This window comes from Dendrobates tinctorius, unplaced genomic scaffold, assembly GCF_039654945.1.
Source record: "Dendrobates tinctorius isolate UK_male_01 unplaced genomic scaffold, ASM3965494v1 ptg000155l, whole genome shotgun sequence".
Classification (NCBI taxonomy): Eukaryota; Metazoa; Chordata; class Amphibia; order Anura; family Dendrobatidae; genus Dendrobates; species Dendrobates tinctorius.
In genome coordinates, this window is record NW_027361822.1 from 1,467,501 (window position 1) to 1,495,342 (window position 27,842).

The 27,842-nt window shown below is 46.0% G+C and overlaps 1 protein-coding gene across 1 annotated transcript in view; it reads right to left on the reverse strand.

Moving 5' to 3' along the window:
* Positions 1–27,842, reverse strand: part of LOC141051164 (uncharacterized) — a 195,163-nt gene that overhangs the window by 136,139 nt on the left and 31,182 nt on the right. Inside the window, 4 exon segments of the mRNA XM_073548028.1 lie at positions 542–649; positions 733–856; positions 938–1,117; positions 1,247–1,391. Coding sequence (XP_073404129.1) covers positions 542–649; positions 733–856; positions 938–1,117; positions 1,247–1,391 — 557 coding nt within the window.

The following is a 27,842-nucleotide window of genomic DNA, read 5'->3' on the forward strand; positions in this document are numbered from 1 at the left end:
GACAATGTGGGATATTAGGGGTAGTAGTCCAGTAGCTCTGGCTGACGGGATGATGTGGGATATTAGTTGTCCGGTGGCTCTGGCTGACAGGATGATGTGGGATATTAGTTGTCCGGTGGCTCTGGCTGACAGGATGATGTGGGATATTAGTTGTCCGGTGGCTCTGGCTGACAGGATGATGTGGGATATTAGGGGTAGTAGTCCGGTGGCTCTGGCTGACGGGACAATGTGGGATATTAGGGGTAGTAGTCCAGTAGCTCTGGTTGACGGGATGATGTGGGATATTACAGTGAATTTGGCTATGCGGAGTGGGCGGGGCTGTACACTCAGCTTTATATATATATATATATATATATATATATATATAAAATCATTATAATTTGTTATAACTAACCATAGTTAGTTACTATGCGCGAGAAGCGCCGGGCTCTTCAGCTAGTTTTTACATAAGAAAATCTAAACTTTGGAAAGGGCTGGTGAATCAAAGAAACTCAGTGTATAATACTGGTCAATAACACAAGACTGAACACAAGACCTTCACACCCATCTACCTGATGATCCTGAGGAACATTGGGATCTTCTTTTTCACAGTCCTGTGGAAGAAGAGGACGGGGACATCTCTCTGGTGTTGTCCTCTTACTGGATAGAACTGGCGGGAACACAAACAGGGACTGAATTCATTATTTACATACAGATAATTATAGGATGTGTACATTTTGTTTGGTCTTTTACCTGGTGATGTGAGGGCCAGGGACATCTCCATCATGACGTCATAGTACTGATTTTTGTGTCCTTCTAAATACTCCCACTCCTCCATGGAGAAATAAATGGTGACATCCTGACACCTTATAGGAACCTGACACATACAATGATACTATCATTACCCTGATCCATTTATAGCGTTACTGTATAATGTCCCAGCATTCCCAGAAGTCACCTCTCCAGTCAGCAGCTCAATCATCTTGTAGGCGAGATCTAGGATTTTCTGGTGATTGATGTCCCCATGTATCAGGGGATGAGGTGGAGGCCCTGTGATTGGGCTCAAGGGTCTTCTCCATCCCTCAGACACAGGGGCCTGACAGCGCTCACTAGAGGTCTTCTTCACTACTGTGTAATCCTGGTTATGGAGAGACACATTAATAAACCTCACTACAGACATTTCCAGAGTCCTCACCTCTCCAGTTCTCTCCATCTGTGTTTCCCATAGATAAGAATGATGTAATGTGACGTCATCAGAATCTCTCACCTCTCCAGTAAGCCGGAAGAGGATCTCTAGGGTGAGGTGTAATATCCTCTCCATCATCTTATCCCTATTGCTATCCATATTCTACGGGTTTATTAGTTCAATTCTATGGAAGATCTCAACTGAGTTGATCCGATACTGTAGGAACCTGAAGGGGGAAAAGATGAGCCAATGTAATAAAGATCCCAAGTAATAATACAATTAGTGGAAATAATAGGGGGAAACATATGCTGAGACATAATGTTTAGATCAGGGGTCCCAAACACGCGGCCCCTGAACCTGCTTCATGCAGCCCGCAGGCACTTTAGACCCATTGACGTTACTGGCCCTGTTCATACATGTCAGTGCTTTCTTTCATTTGAATGTGATCTCTACACAGCAGTATCAATGCCAATCAGAGGCCAGCAACTGACATTTGCGTGCCGGCGTATGATGTCATTAGTGTTCCTGTCTTTAGGTTGTCTCCTTAGCGCTCCTCTCTAATCTCAGGCCATCTTGTCAGCACTCATTTCTGTGCTGAGGCTCTCTCCTCAGCATTAATCTCTGTCCAAGGGCTTTTCCTCAGTGTTCCTCTTTGACCTCATTTCTGTTCTAAGGCTGTCTCCTCCGTGTTCCTCTCTGCCCTCAGGCCACCTCCTCAGCGCTCAACTCTGCCCTCAGGCCACCTCCTCAGCGCTTCTCTTTGCCCTCAGGTCATCTCCTTGGCACTCCTCTCTGCCATCAGGCCATCTCCTCAGTGCTTCTCTTTGTCCTTGGGCTGTCTTCTCAGCTTTCTTCTAAACCTAAGGGCAGTTTCTCAGGGTCTTCAGTGTCCCTCTCTGCTCAAGAACTGTCTCCTTAGCGCTTTTCTCTGTCATCACGCTGTCTCCTCGGCTTTACTCTGAGCCCTTGGACTGTGTCCTCAGTGATCCTCTCTGTCCTCAGGCTGCCTTCACAGCATTTGCAGGGGCGTTATAATTCAATCCTGTAATTGAGTCAGGAGACAAAACACCCTTCTCGATCACTGTCCATCTTGTAAGCCACAGATCACTGTATACCTGTGGTTTAGAAGATGTCAACAAACCCACGCAGGCGGTGCAATGATGCCATTGCATAGTGCCTTCTCTGCAGGAAGATGGAAGAGGAGACAGAGTCTGTGGTGCCGAATATCAGGCTTAGGGAAGTATCATCCTTATTGAAGTTATGTGACAGACAGACAGACATATAGATAGATAGATAGATAGATATGGGATAGATATGTGATAAGAGAGGTCAATAGTTTTATTTTTTTAACAATTTGTAATCAAGAGATCATATACTTATTTTTACTTTGTTGTACATATGTACATATTTTAGACTGTAGCTGAAACATCTCTAGGAGCCTCAGTTACAGGGAAAACATCAGTGACAAGTCAGGGCAGAGTTGATCTGGGTGAGCCAGCATTTGTTCAGTATTTAACCCCTTCACCCCAAAGCCTGTTTGTACCTTCCTGACCAAACCATTTTTTAAAATTCTGACCACCGTCACTTTATGAGATAACTCGGGAACATTTCAACAGATTATAGTGATGTTGAGATGGTTTTCTCATGACATATTGCACTTCATGATAATGGTAACATTTCTTCAATATGACTTGTGTTTATTTGGGAAAAAATTTTTAAATTTGTTGAAAATTTAGCAATTTTTGAACTTTGAATTCTTATGCCCTTAAATCAGAGAGTTCTGTCATACAAAATAGTTAATAAATAACATTAACCACATGACTAAAGTGCAGCACAATTTTGGAAACTTTTTTTGTTAGGAAGTTATAGGTGTTAAAATTTGACCACCAATTTCTCATTGGAAAAAAAAATAAACATTTAAATTTCTTTCACAAAAATTTTCCTTTAGACCTATTTTTTTTTTTACTTTTGCAATTGGAAACAGAAAAAATGGACCATACAATTTGTTGTGCAAATTGCAAGTTGAGCATGCCAATACCCCATATGTGGGGTAAAACGACTGTTTGGGCACACGGCAGGGCTCGGAAGGGAAGGAGTGGCATTTCACTTTTTGAATGTAAAATTTGCTGTCATTATTAGCAGATGACATGTCCCTGATGATGTGATGTGCCTAAACAGTGGAAACCCTCCACAAGTGACCCCATTTTGGAAACTAGACCCTTCAGGGAACTTATCTAGATGTGTGGTGAGCACCGCAAACTCCCAGGTGTTTCACAGAAGTTTATAACGCAGAGACGTAAAAAGAAAAAAAAAATCACTATTTTCCCACAAAAATTATTTTGCTCTAAATTTTGTATTTTCATAAGGGTAACAGGTAGTGTTGAGCATTCCGATACTGCAAATATCGGGTATCGGCCAATATTCGCTGTATCGGATTTCCGATACCGAGTACCGATATTTTTTCAATATCAGATACCAGAATCGGAAGTCCCCGTAATGCAATGAGCCACTGTTGTGGCTGTGATTGGCTGCTGAAATGATGTCATCATGATGCGCGGTCTGTGCGCAACATGATGCGCGGTCTGTGCCGACTGCGGGGGGCCTGTGCCGACTGCGGGGGGCCTGTACGGGCCTGCCGGGGGTCTGTGCGGGCCTGCCGGGGGCTTGTGCCAGCTGCCGGGGGTCTGTAAGGGCCTGCCGGGGGCCTGTGCCGACTGCGGTGGGCCTGTACGGGCCTGCCGGGGGCCTGTGCGGGCCTGCCGGGGGTCTGTGCGGGCCTGCCGGGGGCTTGTGCCAGCTGCCGGGGGTCTGTGCGGGCCTGCCGGGGGCCTGTGCCGGCTGCCGGGGGTCTGTGCGGGCCTGCCGGGGGTCTGTGCGGGCCTGCCGGGGGTCTTGTATGTGTGCAGGCATCGTCCGATGGGACTACAAGTCCCATCGGGCGATGCCTGCTACAATGACAGTGATTGACACATTAGCCAATGATGGGACAGTAGTAGTCCCATCATCCGGCTAATGTGTTGAATGTAAAACAAAAAATATATATATATATATATATATATATATATACACACATACTACATACATACTACATACATACTACATGCTACATTCATACTACATACATACTACATACATACTACATTCATACTACATACATAGTACATATACACTACATTCATACAACATACATACATACTACATACATACTACATTCATATTACATACATACTACATACTGTATACACTACATTCATACATACTACATATATACTACATTCATACTAAATACATACAACATGCTACAGACATACAGTACATACTACATACATACTACATTCATACAACATACATACATACTATATACATACTACATATATACTACATTCATACTACATACATACAACATACTACAGACATACAGTACATACTACATACATACTACATACATACATATATACTACATTCATACAACATACATACTACATACAACATACATTCATACAATACATTCATACAATACATACAGTACAGATAACAGAGTACATACTCACCAACACTTGTCACATTGTTCCCCGAAGCCAGTGTCATCTATGAAAAAATATGAAAATAACAAACAAGCCATATACTCCCTGATCCGCAGAAATCCATGTGTCCCACGCCGATTTTCCGGGTAGAACAGCTGCATCAGCTGACGTGTCCGCTCTCTACGGGGCTCCAGGAATCCAATGACGGGAGGTAGGTATCCTCTATATCGGATGGTATCGCTCAACACTACTCAACACTAGTAACAGGAGAAAATGGACACCACAATTTGTTGTGCAATTTCTCCCGATTTCACCAACACCCCATATGTCGTCGAAAACTACTTTTGAGGTAGAGTGCAAAGCTCAGAAGGGAAGGAGCGCCATATTACAGTGCAGAATTTGCTGCACTGGTTTGATGGTGCCATGTTACACTGGCAGAGCCCCTGAGGTGCCAGAACAGCAGAACCCCCATAAGTGACCCTATTTTACAAACTAAACCTCTCAGTGAATTCATCTAGGGGTGCAGTGATTATATTGACACCACAGGTATGTCACAGAATTTTATACCACTAGGCAGTGAAGAAAAAATAATTTACAATTTTACCACCAAGATTGTGTGTTGGACACAAGTTTTACATTTTCACACTGGGAAATGGGTAAAAATGGCACCAAAATTGTCCCACAATTTCCACAGAAATACCCCATATGTGGATGTACCGTACTGTTTGGCCACATGGCGAAACTCGGGAGGGACAGAGCACTATTTGCCTCCTGGAGCGCAAATTTTCCTAGAATAGTTTGCGGACTCCATATAAAGCGCCCTAAGTGCTAGAAAAGCAGAATCTCCTCCTCAAGTGACCCCATTTTTAAATTTATACCGCTTTGGGAATTTATCTATAGATGTAGCAACAATTTTGACTCCATGGGTGTTTTCCAGAAACAAGCAGTAGTAGATGTTGCTGAGTGAAAATTGCCATTGCAGTGACCAGTATGTTGCAGTCACCAGTACATGATGCTCAACTCATGCTTTTATAGACACGTACCTGTAAATTAGGCGGGCTTTCATCACTGCAGAAATGCCAAACATGTGGGAGCTAAATGTGGTTTAGACATACTGGGGCTCAGAAGGGAGAGGGCATTTGGATTTTGGAGTGCAGAATTTGCTGAATTTCTTTTGTGGGGCGTGGAGCCATTTTGCTTTTCTAGAGCCTTTGTGTTGCCAGTAATGTGGAAGCCCGCTATATTTCCGCTAACAGACAACGGACCTGCATGGAGACTTGTTTTGTGGATTGAGTTGACAGATGAAACCTCCGAGGGAGCTATTCACTGTACTGTAATGAGGCAGCAGAGTTACTGTGGATTCCATCTGGCCTCTGATCAGCTTTGTTCTTCTTTTCAAAAGTGCACAAAACTGTGGTCGACCGCGCCTGTATAAATAGACGGAGACTGCCAGATCACAAGCCAGATTGGTCCACAGTGCCTCTATCTGTCTCATTATAGAGAATCTTCAGCCGGAGGTTCCGCCTGAATCATGTATTTTAGAGATTTATATGGAAACCCTGGTGTAAGCGCTCAGTGCAGAGCTCAGGAAAAATGGGTGCCGAACCTTAATGCGATCTTTGGGAGGCAGAATGAAAAAATCAACAGCAGGTGAAGATTTGGTTTTATTTTTTAATGCCATTCCTCGTCAGGTATAAGCGATTAGGCGACTTTATTCTTGGGGTCGGTGTGATTACAGCGATACCAGATTTATATCGAATTATTATGATTGGCTGCTGTCACACAATAAAGGACGTTTTTCGTTGCAAAAACTAGTTTTCGCATCCCCATATTTAGATATCTATAATTTTTCCATATTCCAGCTGACAGAGTCATGTGATGGCTTGTTTTTCGCGGAACGAGTTGACATTTTTATCGGTACCATTTATGGGCACAAGACTTTCTTTTATCGTTTTCTATTCTGGGAGGTAGAATAAAAAAACCCCAGCAATTCAGGATTTGTTTTTTTTTTTATACCGTTCCACGTGTGGTAAAATTGATATGGCAGCTTTATTCTGTGGGTCAGTACGATTACAGCGATATCCCATTTACATCTTTTTTATGTTTTGACGCTTTTACATAAAAACTATTTTATAGAAAAAATAATTATTTGTGCATCGCTTTACTCGGAGAACTATAACTTTTATTTATCCCCTAATGGAGCTGTCGGACATTTTTTTTGTGGATGAATAAAGATGACGTTTTCAATGGTACCATTTCTTTTTACATTAGTCTTTTTGATCGGGTTTTATTGTAGTTTTTGTTTAGCGGTATGATGATAGAGCATTGTTTTTTGCCTCTTTTTTTTTTTTACTGTGTTCAGTGTTCACTGAAGGGGTTAACTAGTGGAACAGCTTTATAGAGTGGGTCATTCTGGATGCGGTGATACCAAACATGTGTACCTTGTATATGTATTTATTGGAATAATATTTTTTCTTTTTATCGGTCTCTATTTGGGGATTTTTTTTAAATATTTTTACACTTCATAAATTTTTTTTACTGTTTTACGCTGTCCCAGGATGGGACATCACTGCATTGTGACAGATCGCTGATCTGATGCTCCACAATGCTTCTTCACTTCAGATCAGCGTCTGACAGGGAGGGAAGGAGGCATGTCAGCTCCTAGTTTTAGCAGGCGCTCACAGGTCACCTTCCCTGAAGGACTCCAAGGCCATCTTGCGACAAGGGGTCCCAATGGAGACCATCAGGACAATGCAATCGCATCGCATTGTGCTGAAGAAAGCACAGAGGAAGCCCCCTCTGTGTGTGATCTCCTCGATGTCACTGTCACTATTGACAGCGGTATCACTGGGGATAAACGCCCACGATCTGTTCTAGTGGGTTGCCCTCCCAGGGCTGTGGGGTACTCGGTACTGGGCCGGTGTCAGCGGGATGTGTCACAGCAGCGGTGACCCGGTCCATGGCCCTGAGCGCCCAATGTATAGAGGGAAGATTGGAAATGATGGAATGTAAATGAATAGTTCGTGACGCCATCTGTGGTGTTCGGCAACTGAGATGTTAAGCCGATGCTGCATGCAGCTCCTCTGGGACTGATGGTAGGGTGCAGCAAAGATGTAAAAGATCCCCACAGGGTTGCTAAAAAGGGGCGGAGCCTAGCTCTTGATGTGAGAAGTCAGGTGGCTGTGCTTCTCTGCCACCATTAGCCTCAATTATCCTGCACAGAGCCCGAACCAGCTAATTCCTTTACCAGGATCAGATGTCTGAAGGTCCCAGGAGTCAGGGGCGAGCTTCTGCCAGACTCAGAGAGACAGACATGGGCCGCAAAAGGCAGAAAGATGTCGGAGCCTGCAGCAGTGCCTCAGTCCAAGATGGTGCTGAGAGAGAGGAGGAGGCGGGAAGAAGAAACACAGCCTTTGCACAGAGGCTGGAAGTCTCAGCCCGGCTGAACAGGTATGTGAGGGGCATAGAGACAGATGAAGAAGGAAATGGAGGGAGTGAGAAGCACAGAGATGAGGAGGAAGACGATGAGGAGATGCCTGTGCTGAATGCAGAGCTGGAGCAGGAGGAAGAGGGGGATGGTGACACTGTGCAGTTAGCTGAAAGTGCAGATGTAGCAGAGCCCACCCTGCGGGATGTATTCCAAGCTGTCTTATACTGCAAGAATGCCTTGACTTCGTTAACAAAGCAGGTGAATTGCTTGAAAGAAGAAATGGGAGGCATAAAAACATCTATGCAGAAAGTTACAGCCAGATTAACTGAGGTGGAGGACAGAGTTGGTGTAACAGAAGATCACTTAACCTCAGTGCAAAAGACACAACAACAGCACACTCAGAGGATCACGGTAGTAGCCAATAAAAATGATGACCTGAAAAACCGGTCACGTAGGAACAATTTGCGCATTGTGGGCATCCCTGAGAGAGCTGAGGGTGCTGACCCCACAGCCTTTATTGAAACCTGGCTGCTGGACAAGTTTGGTGCTGATAACTTGTCGAGAGTGTTTGCGGTGGAGCGTGCCCATCGCGTACCCATGAGACCCCCAGTGCCGGGAGATGGACCTCGCACGATGCTAGCCAGAATCCTGAATTGCAGAGACAGGGACACTATCTTACGAAAGGCTGGAAAGTTGACAGATCTTAACCTGGAGGGCAAACGAATCGAAATATACCCGGATTACTCAGCCAAGGTGCAAAAGTATGGCGAAGTGAAGAAACAGCTCCGCTCTTTGCATTTGAAATACTCTACAATTTATCCTGCTAAATTAAGAGTGGAAGCTTTTGGAAAGGTCATTTTTTTCCCGTCACCGGTTGAGGCTGCTTCGTGGTTGGAGCGTAACCAGAGCAAATTGAGAGAAGATAATGGCAATATGACCACATGACCCTGCTAGACTGATCACTGGACAGGGTTGTGGCGCGGCTTTACTCTGCGAAATAGGAGCGCAGAGGAGGGGGAGAACTCCCCACTGGGATCTATGTATTATGGTTAATTGTTTGACTAATGGTTCGGGACTATGCATACTGTTGACAATATGGCGGAGAGGCTGCCAATGATGGAGGAGGACACGACACATGTTAAAGTGCGGAATACTGAGAAGTTGCTCAGGTTCTTTGAGCTCCCACTCTCACGTTGGGGAGAGAGTGACAACTGCAAAAGGGGAAGGGTGGGGGGAGGGGAAGCGGAGAGGGATGGGGGGAGGTGGGTGGGGCGGATTTGTAGAGAGATGGGGGTTTTCATGCTGTTTGACCGGGTATGATTGGGACCACAATGTAATGATGTTACTTGATGATGATGGATTGTTCTTTCTAATGTACAATGAGTAACCGTACTGTTCGGATGTTAAATTGGAATGTGCGTGGTATATCTGATAATGTTAAGAGGGCGGCTGTTCTGAATCATATCAAATCCTGTGAATCTATGATTGCGTGCTTGCAGGAGACACATCTCACTAGAGACACTATGCACTGGTTGTCAAGAGCCTGGATGCTAAAGACATATCATTCTACTTATTCCTCGTACTCCAGGGGGGTGTCAGTCCTAATACACAAAAACACACATTATGAAGAGCTGGAAGTGCATGTAGACAGTGAAGGGCAGTATGTATGGATTGCTTGCAGATTGTTCGGACACAAAATGATTTTAGTGGCTTTATATATCCCTCCACCTTACTCTAAAAAGAAACTACAAGTAGTACTGGAACTGACGGGCAGATGGGGGGAAGACTCCGTTGTTGATTATGGGAGATGTTAACAACACTATGAATGATTATTGGGATAAAGTAAGACCGGCAGGTACGGAAGCTGGACAGGACAGGATGACTGCCTTTGGCAAGTATGTAGGGGAACTTGGGCTGGTAGATCTGTGGAGAGTACGAAATGAGGGTAAGAGGACTTTTTCATGTCATTCGGCAACACATGGAACACTGTCGAGGATAGACTTGGCTTTAGGGGATACCGCTATGGACGGGATGGTGGGGGAGGTGGAATACCTACAGAGGACTCTCTCGGATCATGGTCCTATGGTGGTCACGCTTCTGGTGAGATCTGCTCAGGGTCAGAGGGGAGGTTGGCGTCTTCTCCCGACGTGGCTTAAAGTGGTGGACATGGGTGGCATAACCAAAGAGCTAGAGCACTTCTTCCAAATGAACGAAGGGAGTACTGAGGCCACAACGGTATGGGATGCCATGAAGGCGTTTACGAGGGGACTTTTTATAAGTGAGATTGCGAGGTGTAAGACCAAAACTAAATTGGCAGATCAACAAATAAAGGATGACCTGACAAGAGCGGAGGCAGACATGATTTTGGCGCCAACGAGTGAAGCTCACAATAGACTAAAATTGGCTCAGGAGGCAGTTGATAAACTGCACATGATGCAAGCTGAGAGGAAAAGGGCATTTCAGCAAGCCCAATTCTTTGAAGAAGGAGAGAGAGTGGGTCACTTGTTGGCGGTGATATCTGCGGCACAAAGGGAGTCTTCCAGGGTGTATAAACTGAGAGATCAAACAGGGGCGACTCTGACAGACACAAAGGACATACTGGAGGTCTTCAAGGCATATTACATGGCACTGTACACTTCGAGAGCACGGGACACAGAGGGGGATGTGGAGAAATTTTTGGAAGGCATTTCACTACCTAAATTGTCTGAGGAAGATAGGTTGAGGTTGGAAGAACCTGTGAGTGAATGTGCAATACTGTCTATGCCCAATAACAAATCACCGGGAGCTGATGGTCTACCTGGGGAGGTGTACAGGGAGTTAGTGGAACTGCTGGCTCCGAAATTGAAATCTGTGTTTGATGAGGCTTTAGTGACGGGGGCACTGCCGAGATCAATGGAGGAAGCGGTGATAGTAGTTCTGCCGAAGGAGGGAAAAGATCCCATGGATGCGGAGTCGTACAGGCCCATTTCGTTGTTGACAACGGATGTCAAAATACTCGCTAAGATCCTGGCCACCCGGCTCACCGGGGCTGCGCATACCATTATACACGAGGACCAGTCGGGCTTTATGCCTAACCGCTCCACGGCTGTTAACTTAAGAAGATTATTTCTTAATATGCAACTGCCTGCTGATAATGGTGGCAGGAGAATAGTGATGTCATTGGACGCTAGGAAAGCATTTGATAGCGTGGAATGGCAATACTTATGGAAAATCATGGAACTGATGGGATTCGGCCCCGCGTTCATGGCCTGGGTGAAGTTATTGTACTCATCCCCAAAGGCGGTAGTTAAGGTGAATGGAGAACAGTCCGGGATGTTTGACTTGCATAGGGGCACAAGGCAGGGGTGTCCGCTGTCCCCGCTATTGTTCGCGGTGGCAGTGGAGCCCCTGGCGGCCAAGATCAGAGCTGAGAGGGGAGTGGTCGGATTTCAATTTGGGAAGCTGGAAGAAAAAATATCATTGTATGCCGACGGCATCCTGTTGTTTTTGGAAAGTGCAGGAGAGACACTGGGGTGCGCGATGGATGTAATTACACAATTTGGGTGTATTTCGGGACTGGAGATAAATTGGCACAAGTCTTATGTCATGGCTGTGGATAGAGCAATAGAAGCGGAGGAGATAGATGAGAGGGGGGAACAACTCCAGCTAGTTTCACAGTTTAAATACCTAGGGATATGGGTAGCTCTTCCACTGTCCCGATTCACGGGTCTGAATTTGGTTCCTCTGCTAGAGAAATTTAAAGTGAAAATAGGTGCATGGTGCAAATTGGCTTTAACGGTAACGGGTAGAACTAACCTGATTAAGATGGTCCTTATGCCACAACTAATGTACGTTTTGCACAATTCGCCGATATGGCTACCAAAAAAACGGTTTCGGGGCATTGATTCAATCTTCAGATCCTTGATATGGGGCAAGAAGCAGGCACGGATTAAATTTGGAACTCTGCAAAAAGGAAAGGAAGAGGGAGGACTGGCCGCACCAAATCCATGGGTCTATTTCTTGGCAGTACAGGGCCAGCATGTCAGGGGATGGAGAGAGCTCAATTGTGGAGGAGCAGCTCACCGGGTGCTGGTACATGTGACGGGGAGACGCCCACTTATCCAGGGCCTAGAGGATGGTACCTTTAAGAAACTGGGAGCACCATATCCTACCATAGGCATGATTCAGAAGGTATGGGACACCATTAAAAGGATCAGAGGGGTGGATGAGCTGACTAGGTACTCACCGGTGTGGGACAATGAGCATCTGCCGGAACTTAATAAACTGCGTCAAATGGGCAATTGGAAGGTGAAAGGAGTGAGATATGTGTGCCAGCTGCAGAGTGGAACGGACCTGAAGACCTTTAAGACATTGAGAGAGGAATTTGATTTGCCTTCGGTATGGGGGTTTCAATACTATATGCTTCGACATGCTTGGAGGGCACAGTGTAGATTGGGAGCCATGACGGTTCAGGGCGACATTGTACTAGACTTTGTGTGTATGAAGGGAGGGACGAGGGGAGTTATATCGAGCATATATCATGATCTACTACATTCCTATCTGGGGGACAATCACCTCACTGCAAAGAGTAAATGGGAGAGGGAGGTGGGTACCCTCACAACAGAACAATGGGAGGCTATTCTTGAATATGTCCCGAAAATTTCTCTAAGCGAGCAGGCACGGCTCTCCCCATTATATGTAATACATAGAACATACAAAACACCGCTGGTCCTATTCAAGGCGGGATTGAGGGGAGACTCTAGCTGCCCTAGATGTGGCACAGACCAGGCCGGACTGTTACACATGCTATGGTCGTGTCCGCGGCTGGTGGCATACTGGCTGGTCGTTATCAACAAAATTGAGAGCTTATGCATGTACGCTCGACAGGAATCCAGTGCTGTGTGTTTTGGGGGAGGTGGATGGGATACCTGTCTCAGAACATTACAAAGTGGCAATAGCGAGGTTGCTGTATGTGGCACGCAAACTAATAGCACGAAAATGGAAGGATTCGGAACCCCCCACTAGGAGGGAATTTATTGCTCAGACACGTACGGTGATGCATTTAGAGGAAAGCATTTACAGGCGAAGGCATGGTGAAAGAACTTTCGAAAAAATATGGTCCGCCTGGATGGCGGTGATATGATTGCTAAGACTCTCAAGTATACCCGGCATAAGGAGTATTGGGGGAGGGGGGAGGGGGGGATTGCTTTGATTGTATTACTACAAGATATGTGAATTGTTACATGTATATTGATATCCACTGTTTATTGTTTAAAATCTTTTGAAACCTAAATAAAAATAACTGGTTTAAAAAAAAAAAAGATCCCCACAGGTGATGCTGTAGTCCCAGGGCAATGTAGATGTGGTTGGCACGGGGATGTAGCGGTGCCCAAAGGGTAGGAAGCATCAAGACACAGCGGGGTGCAGTTTCTGTACCTTTACTTGCCAAATGCAGTCCAGGGTCCTGATTACAGATGGTACCGGAGCAGGCTAGCCTGGAAGCAACTCAGGGATTCTCTCTCAGCAGATGGGCTGTGCAGTCTCCTTCCTAGCGCTTATTTGAGTGAAGTACTCCTAGTACTGAGTTACACTGAAGTTCCTCCTAATTTTCTTCTACTCTCACTCCTCGTATGGCAGACAGCTGTAGCCGCTATTCCTCTCTTGGCTCACTCCGTGCTGTTGTGCCTCCGAGTCTTAGATGGGGGTAGGGCATTTACAGCCTCCTACTCCTCTGGTGTCTGTTGCAGGATCCTTAGTATCCATACAACCGTGGAGACCAGGCTCCAGTTCATGCGCTCTCCCTGGAGATGAGCCTTTTCCTCTCTGCTCGATCTCCGCGCCTCTCCCACACGTCTGCACACTTCACCCTCCCCAGACTAACTGACCACTCCTTCCTCTTGGCCCTCAGAGAGCACTCCTCCCCTTAATTCTGGTTCAGAGTCCCCCCTGCTGGCCTGGAGTGGAACTGTGTTGCATGTATAGGTTAACTGCGAGAGAGACCCTTCATTGCCTCGAAGCGTGGCATTACCCTCCCTGGAGGAAGGCAAAGCCACTGTGGCGGCCATACTCCTGGGGGCGCCACATTAGCAACAATAGTGGGTGTTGCTGCAAGGTGTCAGCTCTCACATAGAGCTGACACCAGCACTTGATCGCGGCAGCGCTCAGTATGAGCCATCGTGATCGCGGCGCTTTGCAGGAATACAACTCTCGCAGGTCTGTACATGTACGGCATCTGTCGGGAAGGGATTAAAGAGTCTGTCTGACCATGAACTCTAATTTTTTTTTTAAGCTAATCTGTGCTGTATTGTAATATACAACACCCCTATACATTTAGTTTTCTGTTTCTGACTTTCACCTGTCCTGAATTTTACTTCATTCCCTGCACCCACTTTACCTGTGGCTCATCCAAACTCCACAGCTCCCTGTGCTGTATTTTCTAACCTCTTAGGCCTCTTTCACACTTCCGTTTTTTACAATCAGTCACAATCCGCCAGGTTTTGAAAAAAACGGATCCGCAATTTTCTTTTGAGGATCCGTTTTTTTCCCCATTGACTTCCATTATTGGCGGATTGCCGTCCGTTGCATCCGTTTTTTTTTGCGGATCCGCCAAAAGTTCCTGTCCGTCACCATCCTCAAAGATTTCAAAACGGAGCTTGCAAGGTTTTTCATTTAACCCGAAATTCTTTCTGGGTGCCGGACAAAAAAAAAAAAAAATCTCTGTCTCTCTCTCTCATGGTCCGGATGTACCTGCTCTGGCTGTAGTGAAGAAGGGGGGCGAGTGGCAGCGGCGGAGGAGCGGGTCATAGGAGGCAGCAGTTGTGGCTAATTCCGGTGCTAAAAAGAAATGAATATTCACTGCATTCCATGCCCATGGGCAAGTAGAGCAATGAATATTAATTTCTCTTTAATTGTAGACACGGGGTCAGCCGCAAGACTTTCACATCTGCCTGCTACTTAATCCCATAGGCGTGGAATGCAGTGAATATTCATTTATTTAGTAGCGGCACACATGAACGCCAAGCAGCTGGAAGAAGGCCTCGCTGACCTGCCCCCGAGTTTACATAATGAATATCTGTACCGGCCGTGCTGCAGCATAATCGCATGTTTAGTGTTCAGTTAATAAGTTGTCTTGATGTTATTGAACAAGTGTAAAAAAAAAAATCTATTTGAAAATGGTGCCTATCGTGCCTGCGCAGTAGCAGCTATCGGTGAGTATAGAGTTCCGATAGCTACTATTGCGCAAGCGGAGGCGGTGTCATCTTGCCGGAGGAAAAAAAAATGTCCTCCTCCCAAGGTGGCGCCGCCTGCGCAATAGCAGCTCTTGGAGATTGCATTTCTCTCTATCCATCGTCTATGGGATGGCAGAGAACCGAGCACGGCTCTGATTGGTGACAATGCAGGGGGCAACTTATAAAGAGACGATAAGGGAATCGCTGATGTTTTCTGTCCCCAGAGAAGGAATAAACCTCATTAATAATTTATATGTTCCCAGAACCTTCTATTAAATACGACCAATAAATGTCCCACATACGGCGACATCAGCGGGAAATAACAGAAGCTCCAGAGAAAGAGAAGAAATGGCCGTCAGTAAGTTATATGGGAGCGAGGAGAGAAATGTCCCCAGCACTGAGGGGGTTAATGTCCCCTGCCCAGTAATGGGGAATCTCCAGCACCTACCTCCACCTGCAGAGCTGCACACCACATATATGGCTGCTCTGTGCGCACAGGACCTGGGATGAGGTCACAGGAGGGGAGGAGTCAGGGGTCACATGATCAGGGGCCTCAGTGTACACAGGACTCTGCTGTGCTGGTTGTCATGGTGCTGGATGAGGGGAAGTTTCTGTGTGGGGTCAGGAGGGATTTACAGGGTGGATGTAGCAGAGCCGTGTGTGTACGAGGTGTACGGAGCGGAGCCGTGTGTGTACGAGGTGTACGGAGCGGAGCCGTGTGTGTACGAGGTGTCCGGAGCAGAGCTGTGTGTGTACGAGGTGTACGGAGCGGAGCCGCGTGTGTACGAGGTGTCCGGAGCGGAGCCGCGTGTGTCCGGACCGGAGCCGCGTGTGTACGAGGTGTCCGGAGCAGAGCCGCGTGTGTACGAGGTGTACGGAGCAGAGCCGCGTGTGTACGAGGTGTCCGGAGCAGAGCCGTGTGTACGAGGTGTACGGAGCGGAGCCGCGTGTACGAGGTGTACGGAGCGGAGCCGTGTGTGTACGAGGTGTCCGGAGCGGAGCCGCGTGCGTACAAGGTGTACGGAGCAGAGCCGCGTGTGTACGAGGTGTCCGGAGCAGAGCCGTGTGTACGAGGTGTACAGAGCAGAGCCGCGTGTGTACGAGGTGTCCGGAGCGGAGCCGCGTGTACGAGGTGTACGGAGCTGCGTGTGTACGAGGTGTACGGACCAGAGCCGCGTGTGTACGAGGTGTCCGGAGTGGAGCCGCGTGTACGAGGTGTACGGAGCGGAGCCGCGTGTGTACGAGGTGTCCGGAGCGGAGCCGCGTGTGTACGAGGTGTCCGGAGCGGAGCCGCGTGTGTACGAGGTGTCCGGAGCGGAGCCGCGTGTGTACGAGGTGTCCGGAGCGGAGCCGCGTGTGTACGAGGTGTCTGGAGCGGAGCCGCGTGTGTACGAAGTGTCTGGAGCGGAGCCGCGTGTGTACGAGGTGTACGGAGCGGAGCCGTGTGTGTACGAGGTGTACGGAGCAGAGCTGTGTGTACGAGGTGTACGGAACGGAGCCGTGTGTGTACAAGGTGTACGGAGCAGAGCCGTGTGTGTATGAGGTGTACGGAGCGGAGCAGTGTGTGTACGAGGTGTACGGAGCGGAGCCGTGTGTGTACAAGGGGTACGGAGCGGAGCCATGTGTGTACGAGGTGTACGGAGCGGAGTCGTGTGTGTACGAGGTGTACGGAGCAGAGCCGCGTGTGTACGAGGTGTACGGAGCAGAGCCGCATGTGTACGAGGTGTACGGAGCGGAGCCGCGTGTGTATGAGGTGTACGGAGCGGAGCCGCATGTGTACAAGGGGTACGGAGCGGAGCCGTGTGTGTACGAGGTGTACAGAGCAGAGCCGCGTGTGTACGAGGTGTACGGAGCAGAGCAACGTGTGTACGAGGTGTACGGAGCAGAGCCACGTGTGTACGAGGTGTACGGAGCAGAGCAGTGTGTGTACAAGGGGTACGGGGCAGAGCCGTGTGTGTATGAGGTGTACGGAGCAGAACCATGTGTTTGTTCATGATGATCATAGAGTGGAGCCGCGTGTGTACGGTGAGGAGCCGTGTGTGTACGTGTGCGAAGGGAGCGGAGCCGTGTGTATATTTATGATGGTCATAGAGCAGAGCCGTAGGAAGACAGGGACAGTGACGCTGTCACTGATTGTGCACCAGGCTTACATGTCACAACAACAGCATGAGAGCCCCGGGACCACGAGTGCTGACAATGTTGTAATGTTGCCGGCATGGGAAGTGAATTTAAGCTTTTTTATCAGAGCCAAACATTTAAATCAAGAAGGGGTTGTCTTAGTAGTGGACAACCACTTTAAAGATGGACTGGAGAGTCGTGAACATGGCATGTCGTGAACATGTGGCCCCCAGTGCTGTTCTGCTCTAGCGCCGCAGAGACAGAACACCTAAATGATGTCAGCACTGATTGGCTGAACATTGGCCAGTCAGCGCTAGCCTAAATTTCTGTTGTAGCCCTTGAGCTCTGCTAGATAAAGCTGCCAGCAGTGGGGCAGCCTCAGTCGGGGAAAGTGCTGCTCCAGATATTATATTTGGAACAGGGGCAGCAATATATTGTGGAGAAACTCAGATGGAACAGACGGGCGAAGCATCATGAGAGGGGAGTGGCTTAGCCGGAGCCGGCAAAGTCTCGAGCAGAGATGCCCATTAGTGATGAGCGAGTATACTCATTAATCGGGGTTTTCTGAGCATGCTCGGGTGACCTCCGAGTATTTTGGCGTGCTTGGAGATTTAGTTTCTGTCGCCGTAGCTGCATGATTTTCGGCTGCTAATCAGCCTGAATACATGTGGGGATTGCCTGTTTGTTAGGAAATGTCCACATGTATTTAGGCTGTCTAGCAGCCACAAATCATGCAGCTACAGCGACAGAAACATAATCTCTGAGCACATCCAAATACTCGGAGGACACACAAGCATGCTCGAGAAATCTAGAGTAACAAGTGTACTCGCTCATCACTAATGCCTATGGCCTGCAAGACTCCTGCCATCAGCAAAGAATCAAGTGTGTAGAAGAAAGCAGATAAGAATAAATGTGAGATCTACTGTGTCATTGAAGTTGGCAGTATTCGTGTTCAGTGTAGTCCACTGTATAAGTGAAATATGTGTTCTGTCTGAGCAATGTGTGTATGATATGTCTAATGTATTAGTGATATCAGTGTGCAGTGTATGTGTGCTGTGGGCAGTATATGAGTGCCGTGTGCACTAAACAATATGTCCAGTGTGAGTGCCATGTGTGATACACAGTATGTTTAACCTTTTACTTATGCTGTATGCCACTTGTCAATTAATTACGCTGTAAGTGGTATACAGTATGCCCAGTGTGTGACTGCTGTGTGTGGTATACAGTATGCCCAGTGTGTGACTACTGTGTACGGTATACAGTATGCCCAGTGTGTGAGAGATGTGTGCCCTATACAGTATGTCCAGTGTGTGAGTGCTGTGTGTAGTAAATGGCCAATGTGTGAGTGGGCTGTTCTGTACATGGCCTGTATATGAGTGGAGTGTGCTTTATACGGCCAGTATGTGAGTGGAGTGTATGTTATATGGCCAGTGTGCGAGTGCTGTGTGGAATATACGGCCAGTGTGTGCATGGTGTGTGTTATAAAGTCAGTGTCCAGTATATGTAGGATTTGTGGTATATAACCATTGTGTGTGTGTGTGTCTGCTGTGAAGGCTATATGGTCAGTATCTGGGTGCTCTGTGTAGTATATGGCCATTTTGTGAGTGTTATGTGCTGTATATATTCAGTATGTGAGTGACGTGTGCAGTATACAGTATGTCCAGTGTTCTGTCTAGCAATATAATTGCTGTCTGAAGTTTTAGTCATATTTTTTATGTCTCCATTATTACAGACATTGTATATTTTGTGTGTTTTAATCCTTCCTGTTTTTTATATTGTAAGTTAACTTCACCATTTGCTGGCGGTTTAATGTATACATTCTAGTTTAATTTGCACTGTATTATGGGAAGTTCTTGCTGCATTGTGGTCTTGTTTTGACACTGTGAAGGGAACAGCAGCCATTGTTCCTCCATGCTCCTTAAACAGCCTGCTCTAAGCATAGTTGTTAAGTACTATCTATGTGTTTATCCATACGTTTGCTGTACCAAGTAGCTAATCATCACCTATGTATTACCTCATGTTACCTGTATATTACCTCATATTACCTGTGTATTGAAGACTATCTGTATTTTATGCACTGTGCAGTTATACATTCTGAAATGCTCCTGTTATTGCATCCTATGGTTTCACCCTTTCCTGTCACATCTGCAATCAATAAAAGAAGGTTACAACTTACAGCCTCTTTTTCTTAAAGAAGACAGGGGGTTTAGCTACATGTCCCACTACACACCGTACTAACATGTATGAGGACAATATAGTGAAACAACTTCTGAGAACAAGCTCAGAATATCCAACGATACAGAGTCCACCATTATCCAAGCATATGGATATTGCAGCAACCTCCTAACAGTCGCACCGAATAATCGGACCATACGGAGCCCACCATTATCCACGCAGAGCCTGACAAAGGGATATCACAGCAGTCTCCTAACCATTGAATCATGTTTCAAGGACGAGCATCCTCTGTCAAAATTGAGAGCACACGGTGGTTCCTCCAAGATGTCATCCGTCAGCAATGCTGCCGCCATTGCCAGCGCAAAAGCTGAAGCGGCAAACGCATGAAGCACCTTTGCTGAGCAAGAGATAGAATTGAAATTACAACAAGCATCCCTAGAGGTGGAAAAAGCATGCCAACAAGCATGCCTGGAAGAAGAGAAGGCGTGCCTTGAAGCAACATTACAAAAGCTTACTATTGAAGAAGAAACAGCAGCTGCCATAGCGGAAGCAGAAGCCTTAGAAGCTGCCATATATTCTGACGACGAACACAGCAGATGCAGCAGTGTGCTAGGCCTACAGCAAGTTACTCACGATCTATTGCAGCATACTGCAGAGTATGTCTATTAGCATTCCAAATCAAACGATGATCCAGACCCACAGCCGAAGACAGAGCATTCTGTCAACGAGTCAAGCCAATCAGATTGTTCGGACCCCCAGAAAGCCAACTATTGGTCCCCCGGCCGCAAGCAAGGAAATACACATTGGGATGAGACTACAATAATCTTTCTGCAGAACAGAAGATCCGGAATCTGTCCCAGCTTAAAGAGACTCCCTTCGCTTCTGAAAGGTACTACAGCAGTTGGACCAAACCAGAGACATCGAACAGGTATGACCGCACAGCACACATGTACTCTGACAACACACCAACAGCTGGTATTAGCGCCAATCAAGCCACAATGGACTTTGCCAAGTTCCTTGCTCGACGTGAGTTGGTCACTAAGGGACTTGTAAAGTTCAGCAATCATGCTGAAAACTACAGAGCTTAGCGAACCTCCTTCAAAAATGCCATAAGAGACATAGGGCTATTACTTACTGAAGAAGTGGATCTCCTGGTAAAATGGCTAGGAAGTGAGTCTGCCGAACACGCAAAAATAATCAGAGACATTAATATAAATTATCCAGGTGTCAGCCTCAAAATAATTTGGAATAGACTTGATGAATGCTATAGCTCTGTAGAGGTTATAGAAAGTGCCTTGTTTAAAAGAATAGAAGACTTTCCTAGAATAGCGAACAAAGGACTATTCAAAGCTCAGAGAATTAACTTTTTAATGGAGTTGTGTGTAGCAAAAGCAGGAGATCTTGTGGGGCTGACATACCTTGACATCGCTAGAGGTGTGAACCCCATAGTTCAAAAACTTCCATACGACCTGCAAGACGAGTGGGTTAAATATGGTTCTAGGTATAAACAGACTTGCAGTGTACCATTTCCTCCATTCAATGTGTTTGTAGATCTTGTTTCAGAACAAGAAAAAATTAGAAAAGATCCTAGCTTTGATTTCATGCTGTCTTGTACTAATACCTCTGTTAGTAAACCTCGTAGAACAACTGTAGAGGTCCACAGGTTCAGTTCACAAAGAGTTCAGCTCCCATCAAGGAGAAGACAAATCCAAGGATCCAAGCAGACAGTGTCCCTTACACAAAAAAACACACATTCCTTAAGTGCAGACCTTTCAGAGAGGTCTTTGGAAGAACGGAAGGCCTTCCTTAAGGAGAACCACATCTGCTACAAGTGCTGCTCTTCAACATCTCACTTCGCCAGAGACTATGATATGGCTAGTACAAAGTGTGCTGAATGTGAGAGCACTGAACATAATTCAGCTCTACACCCTGGACCACCATCAGAGACTCTGCCCCAAGTCCAAGAGCATAGCGGGGAACTCAAGGACTCAAATACCGACACTCCAGCAATTACTTCTAAGTGTACAGAAGTAAGTCCTGCTCTAAAATTTCCCTAGTGAGAGTTTACCCAGCAGACGAAAAGGACAAAGCCATGAAAGTATACTCGATTTTAGATGATCAGAGTAACAGATCATTAGCCAAGTCTACCTTCTTTGATAGCTTTAACGTCAGATGACTCAGTGACCCCTACTCTTTAAAAACTTGTGCCAGTATAGTAGAGACAGCTGGTAGGAGAGCAACAGACTATGTAGTCAAGTTTATAGAAGGCCAAATGTGTCTGCCCTTATCAACCTTATTGGAATGTAATCAGATTCCTAACAATAGGTCAGAGATACCTACGCCTGAAGTGGCATCTCATCATCCTCTTCTGAAGCGTATAGAACGTCTGATTCCCAGCCTTGACCCAGAGGCTCAAATAGTCTTGCTCCTTGGGAGAGATATTCTACGAGTCCACAAGGTAAGACAGCATATCAATGGCTCTCAAACCGCTCCATATGCCCAGAGACTCACCTTGGGTGGGTCATTGTAGGAGAGGACTGTTTAGGAGAAGCGCACAAACTGACAATGGTTAACAACATGCTTACCAGTACGCTTGAGAACGGACGTCCATCTTTCCTTCAACCATGTGAAAATCACTACTTCCTAAAGGAATTGACACAGCACTTCAGCACCAAGTATCTTGGCAAGTCGTGCCTACAATGAATGCATCCAGAATTGCGACCAAGATCACCTTGGGTGTATGGTCTTCCGCAAGAGAAAAGAAAATAACCGTACAGCAATGTCATTTGAAGATAGACAGTTCCTAGAGATGATGGAGCAAGGAACGGTGCAGGACAAAACTAAGAGCTGGATTGCACCTCTACCCTTCCAGCCTCAAAGACAATGCTTTCCTAACAACAGAGAACAAGTTTACAAACACTGTCTCCCTCAGGCATAGCTTCTGTAGTAGACCAAAGATGAAAGACCATTTCTTAACCTTCATGGAGAAGATATGTAACAATGGTCATGCAGAGATAGCACCTACACTCCAAGATTCTGAAGACCACTGGCACCATGGTAAACACGTCCACACAGCTCTCGAGCTAGAGCAGTCGAAGAATATAATTATCCGAAAACTACGCCAAAGAAATCGACTGTGTAACCAACGACCCATATCAAAATATAGTGTTCTGAGGAAACTTGGAGCAGCAAGAGAACTGCAACTCTCTTCCAACTTGGATATTAATGGCATAGAAAAATACCTAAGTGTACAAGGGTGAACTTGGACATTCAACCCACCACTTTCTTCACACATGGGAGGTGTTTTGGAGAGAATGGTAGATGTTGCAAGGGGGATCCTCAATTCAATCTTCTTACAAGAAGGATCTGCAAGACTGACACACGAAAGCTTGACAACTTTCAAGGCCGAAGTGTCAGCCGTCATAAACGCCAGACTGTTAACTCCAATTTCCAGTGATCCTGATGACCCAACTGTTTTCACCCCAGCCCTGCTGCTTACGCAGAAGACTGACCCTATTTGCTCTCCACCTGGAGAATTTAATGTTAAAGACAGTTACAGGAGTCGATGGAGACAAGTACAGAGTCTCTCCAATGCCTTTTGGGACAAGTGGAAAAAACTGTACCTGCCTACTCTGCAATAGAGGAGGCAAACCAGCCTATTGATATAGTGCTAATGAAAGACTGTCAGTCTCTGATAAATGAATGGCCATTAGGTCTCATTACCCGAGTAAAGATGGAATCGTACATAAGGTAAAAGTAAAAATAGGGAAACAAGGCAAGACCAAATTGTTCCTCAGGCCAGTAGGGGAACTCGTTCTGCTGTTCTCATCCAATGAACACAATAGTGACTTCGGCTGACATCAAGTGGGGAGTGTTCTGTCCAGCAATATAATTGCTGTCTGAAGTTTTAGTCATTTTTTTATGTATCTGATTTTACAGACATTGTATATTTTGTGTGTATTAATCCTTTCTATATTTTATATTGTAAGGTAACATCACCATCTGCTGGTGGTTTAATGTATACATTATGTATATATCTATATGTTAGAGTCCTGTGTTTATCAATATGTTTGCTGTACTAAGTAGGTAATCATCAGTTTGTATTACCTCATGTTCCCTGTGTATTACCTCATATTCTGTGTATTACTGACTATCTGTATTTTATGCACTGTGCAGTTATATATTCTGAAATGCTCCTGTTATTGCATCCTATAGTTTCACCTTTTCCTGTCACATATGCAATCAATAAAAGAAGGTTACAACTTACAGCTTCTTTTTCTTAAAAAATACAGGGGGTTTAGCTACATATCCACTACACACTATGCTAATGTGTATGAGGACAGTATATACAGTGTGTATAAAGTATGTTTAGTGCATTTGTCATGTGCAATATACAGCATGTCTAATTTATCTGTGCTATGTGCAGCATCCACTATGGCCAGTGTGTGTGGTATACACTATGTCTAGTGTGCATGTTTGGAGAGCTTAATTGATCTGATGCTCTTCATGTTATTGGCTTTGTTAGCTTTTTCAGTTTCTTTTTTGGTTATGATTCAGCACTATCTTGTACCCTCCCTCTTCATAGACTGTGCAGCATCATGATGCGAAACATTTACTGAGCTGTACCCAGAGAAATGCCTAAGTTTGAAAGCTCAAAGTAAAGCCATTTAATAGCATATATTACAAAATGTTTTGTCATTGTCTGTACTATTGATTTTTACAGTTTGTTTTATTTCTATCCATAATTATTTTGAAAGCTAATTTATGATTCAAAATGTCTAAGAAGCTTCCTATGAAGTCAGCTATATTTGAGCATTTCGCATTAACCCAAGTTCAAAAATATTTTGTGTGTCAGTGTAGGACAGATGAAAACAAATGCTGTGAGCTCAAAATCAGTGCATACTCAGGCTCCTTTCAATCGAAAAACACATTTACAAGAATTACAACCTGAAACATCAGTCACAAGATATTTTATAAGTGACAAAATTACTGTAACAATGACAGCAGATATTTAAAAGACAGCTCATACAGCTTGTTGTGAAGGACGGTGTACCATTATCATTTTTTGTACAACCAGCTTTTACAACTCTTAATGGAGAAATGGCCCCCAAAATTGGTATTTCTCTGGAAAGAGAAAGTATTAGAAAATTAGTGATTGAAGAAGCCTTTAACTAAAAGGAAGATCTTTAAAAGACTATCAAGAGATGGTTTATATTTCTTAAAATTGATCCCTGCACACATCAGAGTGAACAATTTTGCTATCAATGTTCAATTTGTTTGTGACAACTATAAAATTGTTACCAAGACATTGGCAGTAAAAGATACTAAAGCTCATCACAGGAGCCAGTTTCTCCAGGCCTTAGTGGAAAAGATATTCCAAGATCATGCACTCAAAAAGAACAGGTTCTTGCTGTTGTAACTGACATTGCTTCAAACATGAGAAGTAAACTGATGAATGAGAATAATGAAGGTGAACAACAGCTAGAATAAAACTTCAGATTCAGTATGTTTGAGATGGAAGGCCACAGTCTTGGAACAGATATTACTACAGAAGAACAGCAAAATTATGCTTTACAATTAGATGATCTTGTTGAAGCTGCTTCAAAGCTTTCTCATATTCACCACATGCACTGTGTTGTGTACACCCTGCAGCTGGCAATAAGAAATAGTATGCAAGAGGGACATGCAGGATCTCTGATTGGCAAAGTGAGGAAATTGGTTATTGCTGCCAGAACCTCTAAAATTGCTGGTGTTGAGGATGAGACAGTGGTCCATGAGAATGACATTCCTGAGTTGGTAGGTTTCTGGGGGGAATTTTGGGACTGCTCAAATGGAGGACTTTACTGAAAAAGGGTCATGGGACAATATAACTGATAAATGAGGTTGCCTTATTTCGCATTTAATTTATTGGGTCACTAGACAGCGAGAGGAAGTATTAAAGCAGCTGTTAGTCCCGAGACCCTATAGACATACAGTAGGCATAGACAAGATCCAGGAGCGGGTTCTTCAAACATTTTATTGGCCTGGGTGCCATTGGGAGATTGTTAATTATTGTCGATCCTATCCTACATGTCAGTTCACTGCCCCGTTTCCCACTTCCGCAGTGCCCTAGTTCCGCTACCCATTATAGAGGCCCAATTTGACTGGATTGCCATGGACCTTGTAGGGTCCCTAGTTAAGTCTACCAGAATCCATCATTATATCTCGGTGGTCATGGACTATGCAACATGGTACCACTGAAGAATTCCTCAGCCAGGAATATAGCCCGAGATTTAGTCCATATTTTATCCCGGACCAACCAGCCAAGGGAGATACTGACAGATCAAGGAAAGGCGTTCAGGTCTAAATTAATGAGAGAGTAACGTAAGGCTCTCCAAATTACCCAACTCAAGACATCTGTATGCCATTCGCAGACGAAGGGCCTATTTGTTAGCACCTCGCCGGGGTCCTGCTCTGACAGGCTGGGTCTCCGGCGTGTCTCTTCACTCACCCATGCTGCAGCCAGTTCTTCCCTTCCCCATGCTCTGTATGCTTCCAGCCGGTCCTCTAACCATGTCCTTAGAGCACGCGCATGCGCTTCCGTCCTCTTAAAGGGCCAGCGCGTGCACTTGCTATTTCCTCCCCAGACATTATGTATATATTGCTTCTGTTAGGGCTGGCGGAACGCACCAAATTATAAAAAAATAGTAGGCGCGTTCACAGCCCGAGGTACACTGTGCAGAGGTGGTACACTGCTGCTAGGTAATGGTGGGAGTATAAAGCGGTGTGGAAAGGTCACACATGGGTTAACGTCACCCAGTGTGAACAGGAGCGAACTCTGTTAACTCACAGAGCCTCACTACCGCTGAACATAAATGCCGGAGCCTGTTTAGCTCACAGAGCCCGGCCAATGAGCGCACAGAAAGCGGTTACAGAAATCTGCCCCAAGGACACCAGGTCAGAGTCCCTCTAGACCTTCTGAGTGCGCGGCGTCGCAACTGAGGATGCTGCTATAGACGCTGACTATGGAGTGTAGAGCACGTGCACTGAGGCGTACCGAGTCACTGATGGAGACTAGTGCCTGTCTCAGACTCTGTCCTACCTTCACCTAAGCCTGGGCGCTTAACAGGCTAGGCTGCACAACACATGCGTACCAAGGGTAGGGGTTTCTTAATGAGTCATTCACCAGAGACATTCATACATGCATACAACACTCACTCCTCATAGTCTGACAATGCAGTCTATACTAGCGCATGGCCGAGCGGCCATGCGAACCTTTTATAGCCACGTGCTTCCGGGACCTTCCTGGCTTTTCGGATGGACCAATCTGAGCTGGAGAAGGACCTGATCATGTGACCTTCAATCTCCAATGGGAGATCACTCCACGGGCATGCTCAGTGGACCAACAGGAGCCTTAGTCCCTGGAGAGACTCGCTGCTGACCAGCATGCATTGCTATAGTTGGGCCAGAGGTGGCAGCAGCAACCAAACCCACGGAGCTAGTCTGGGCAGAGTACCGGGACCGACGAGTCTGCTGAGCAACCTCCTCTGCGGCTGGAGAGGAATGGGAGACCGCTGGAAGCAAGGCTTGGGATTCCTGCTGTGCAGCAACAGGAACCTGATGCCTAACAGCTTCCTCCCAACTGGGGAGGTGCCTGAGCAGCCTTCCTGTTTAAAGTCTATATTGTAAGGTCGCATACCGGTGCAAATCTTGATTGCTGCACTCACATGCAAGTCCTGTCTGCTGCACTCAGATACAAACTTGGTTAGCTGCACTCTGATACAAGCTCTGCCTGCTGCTCCATCCAGTCTGTCCTTCTGGGTCCAGCTGCTGCCTGACTGTTGGTCTGTCCTGGAGTGGCACCTAGCGTTGATTGGGAGCCAAGTCTAATGTCACCATCAGAGGCTCTAGTGAACAGTCTGGTGTTCACATAGTTACGGCAGTCCATGGCACCACAAACCATGCCTGTAACAGTTTGCTCAGGACATGGATCCCACTAGAACCTGGATCCTGCCCGTTCAGACCATGTAACAGGAGCTTTGCCGACAGAAAGACGCACAGGAAGAGCTGTCCTAACAGTTGTGGTCTTTAACCACTAAGTTGGAGGCTTTAAACATCCCTCCTGAGTTCCAGCATGTTGAAGCAGCCGTGTCCTCTTCAGAGATGTCCCAAACAGTTTGCTTAGTTCGAGATCCAGGTCCCCGACTCGCAGCTCCACCACGTTTTGGTGGCAATCTGAAGCT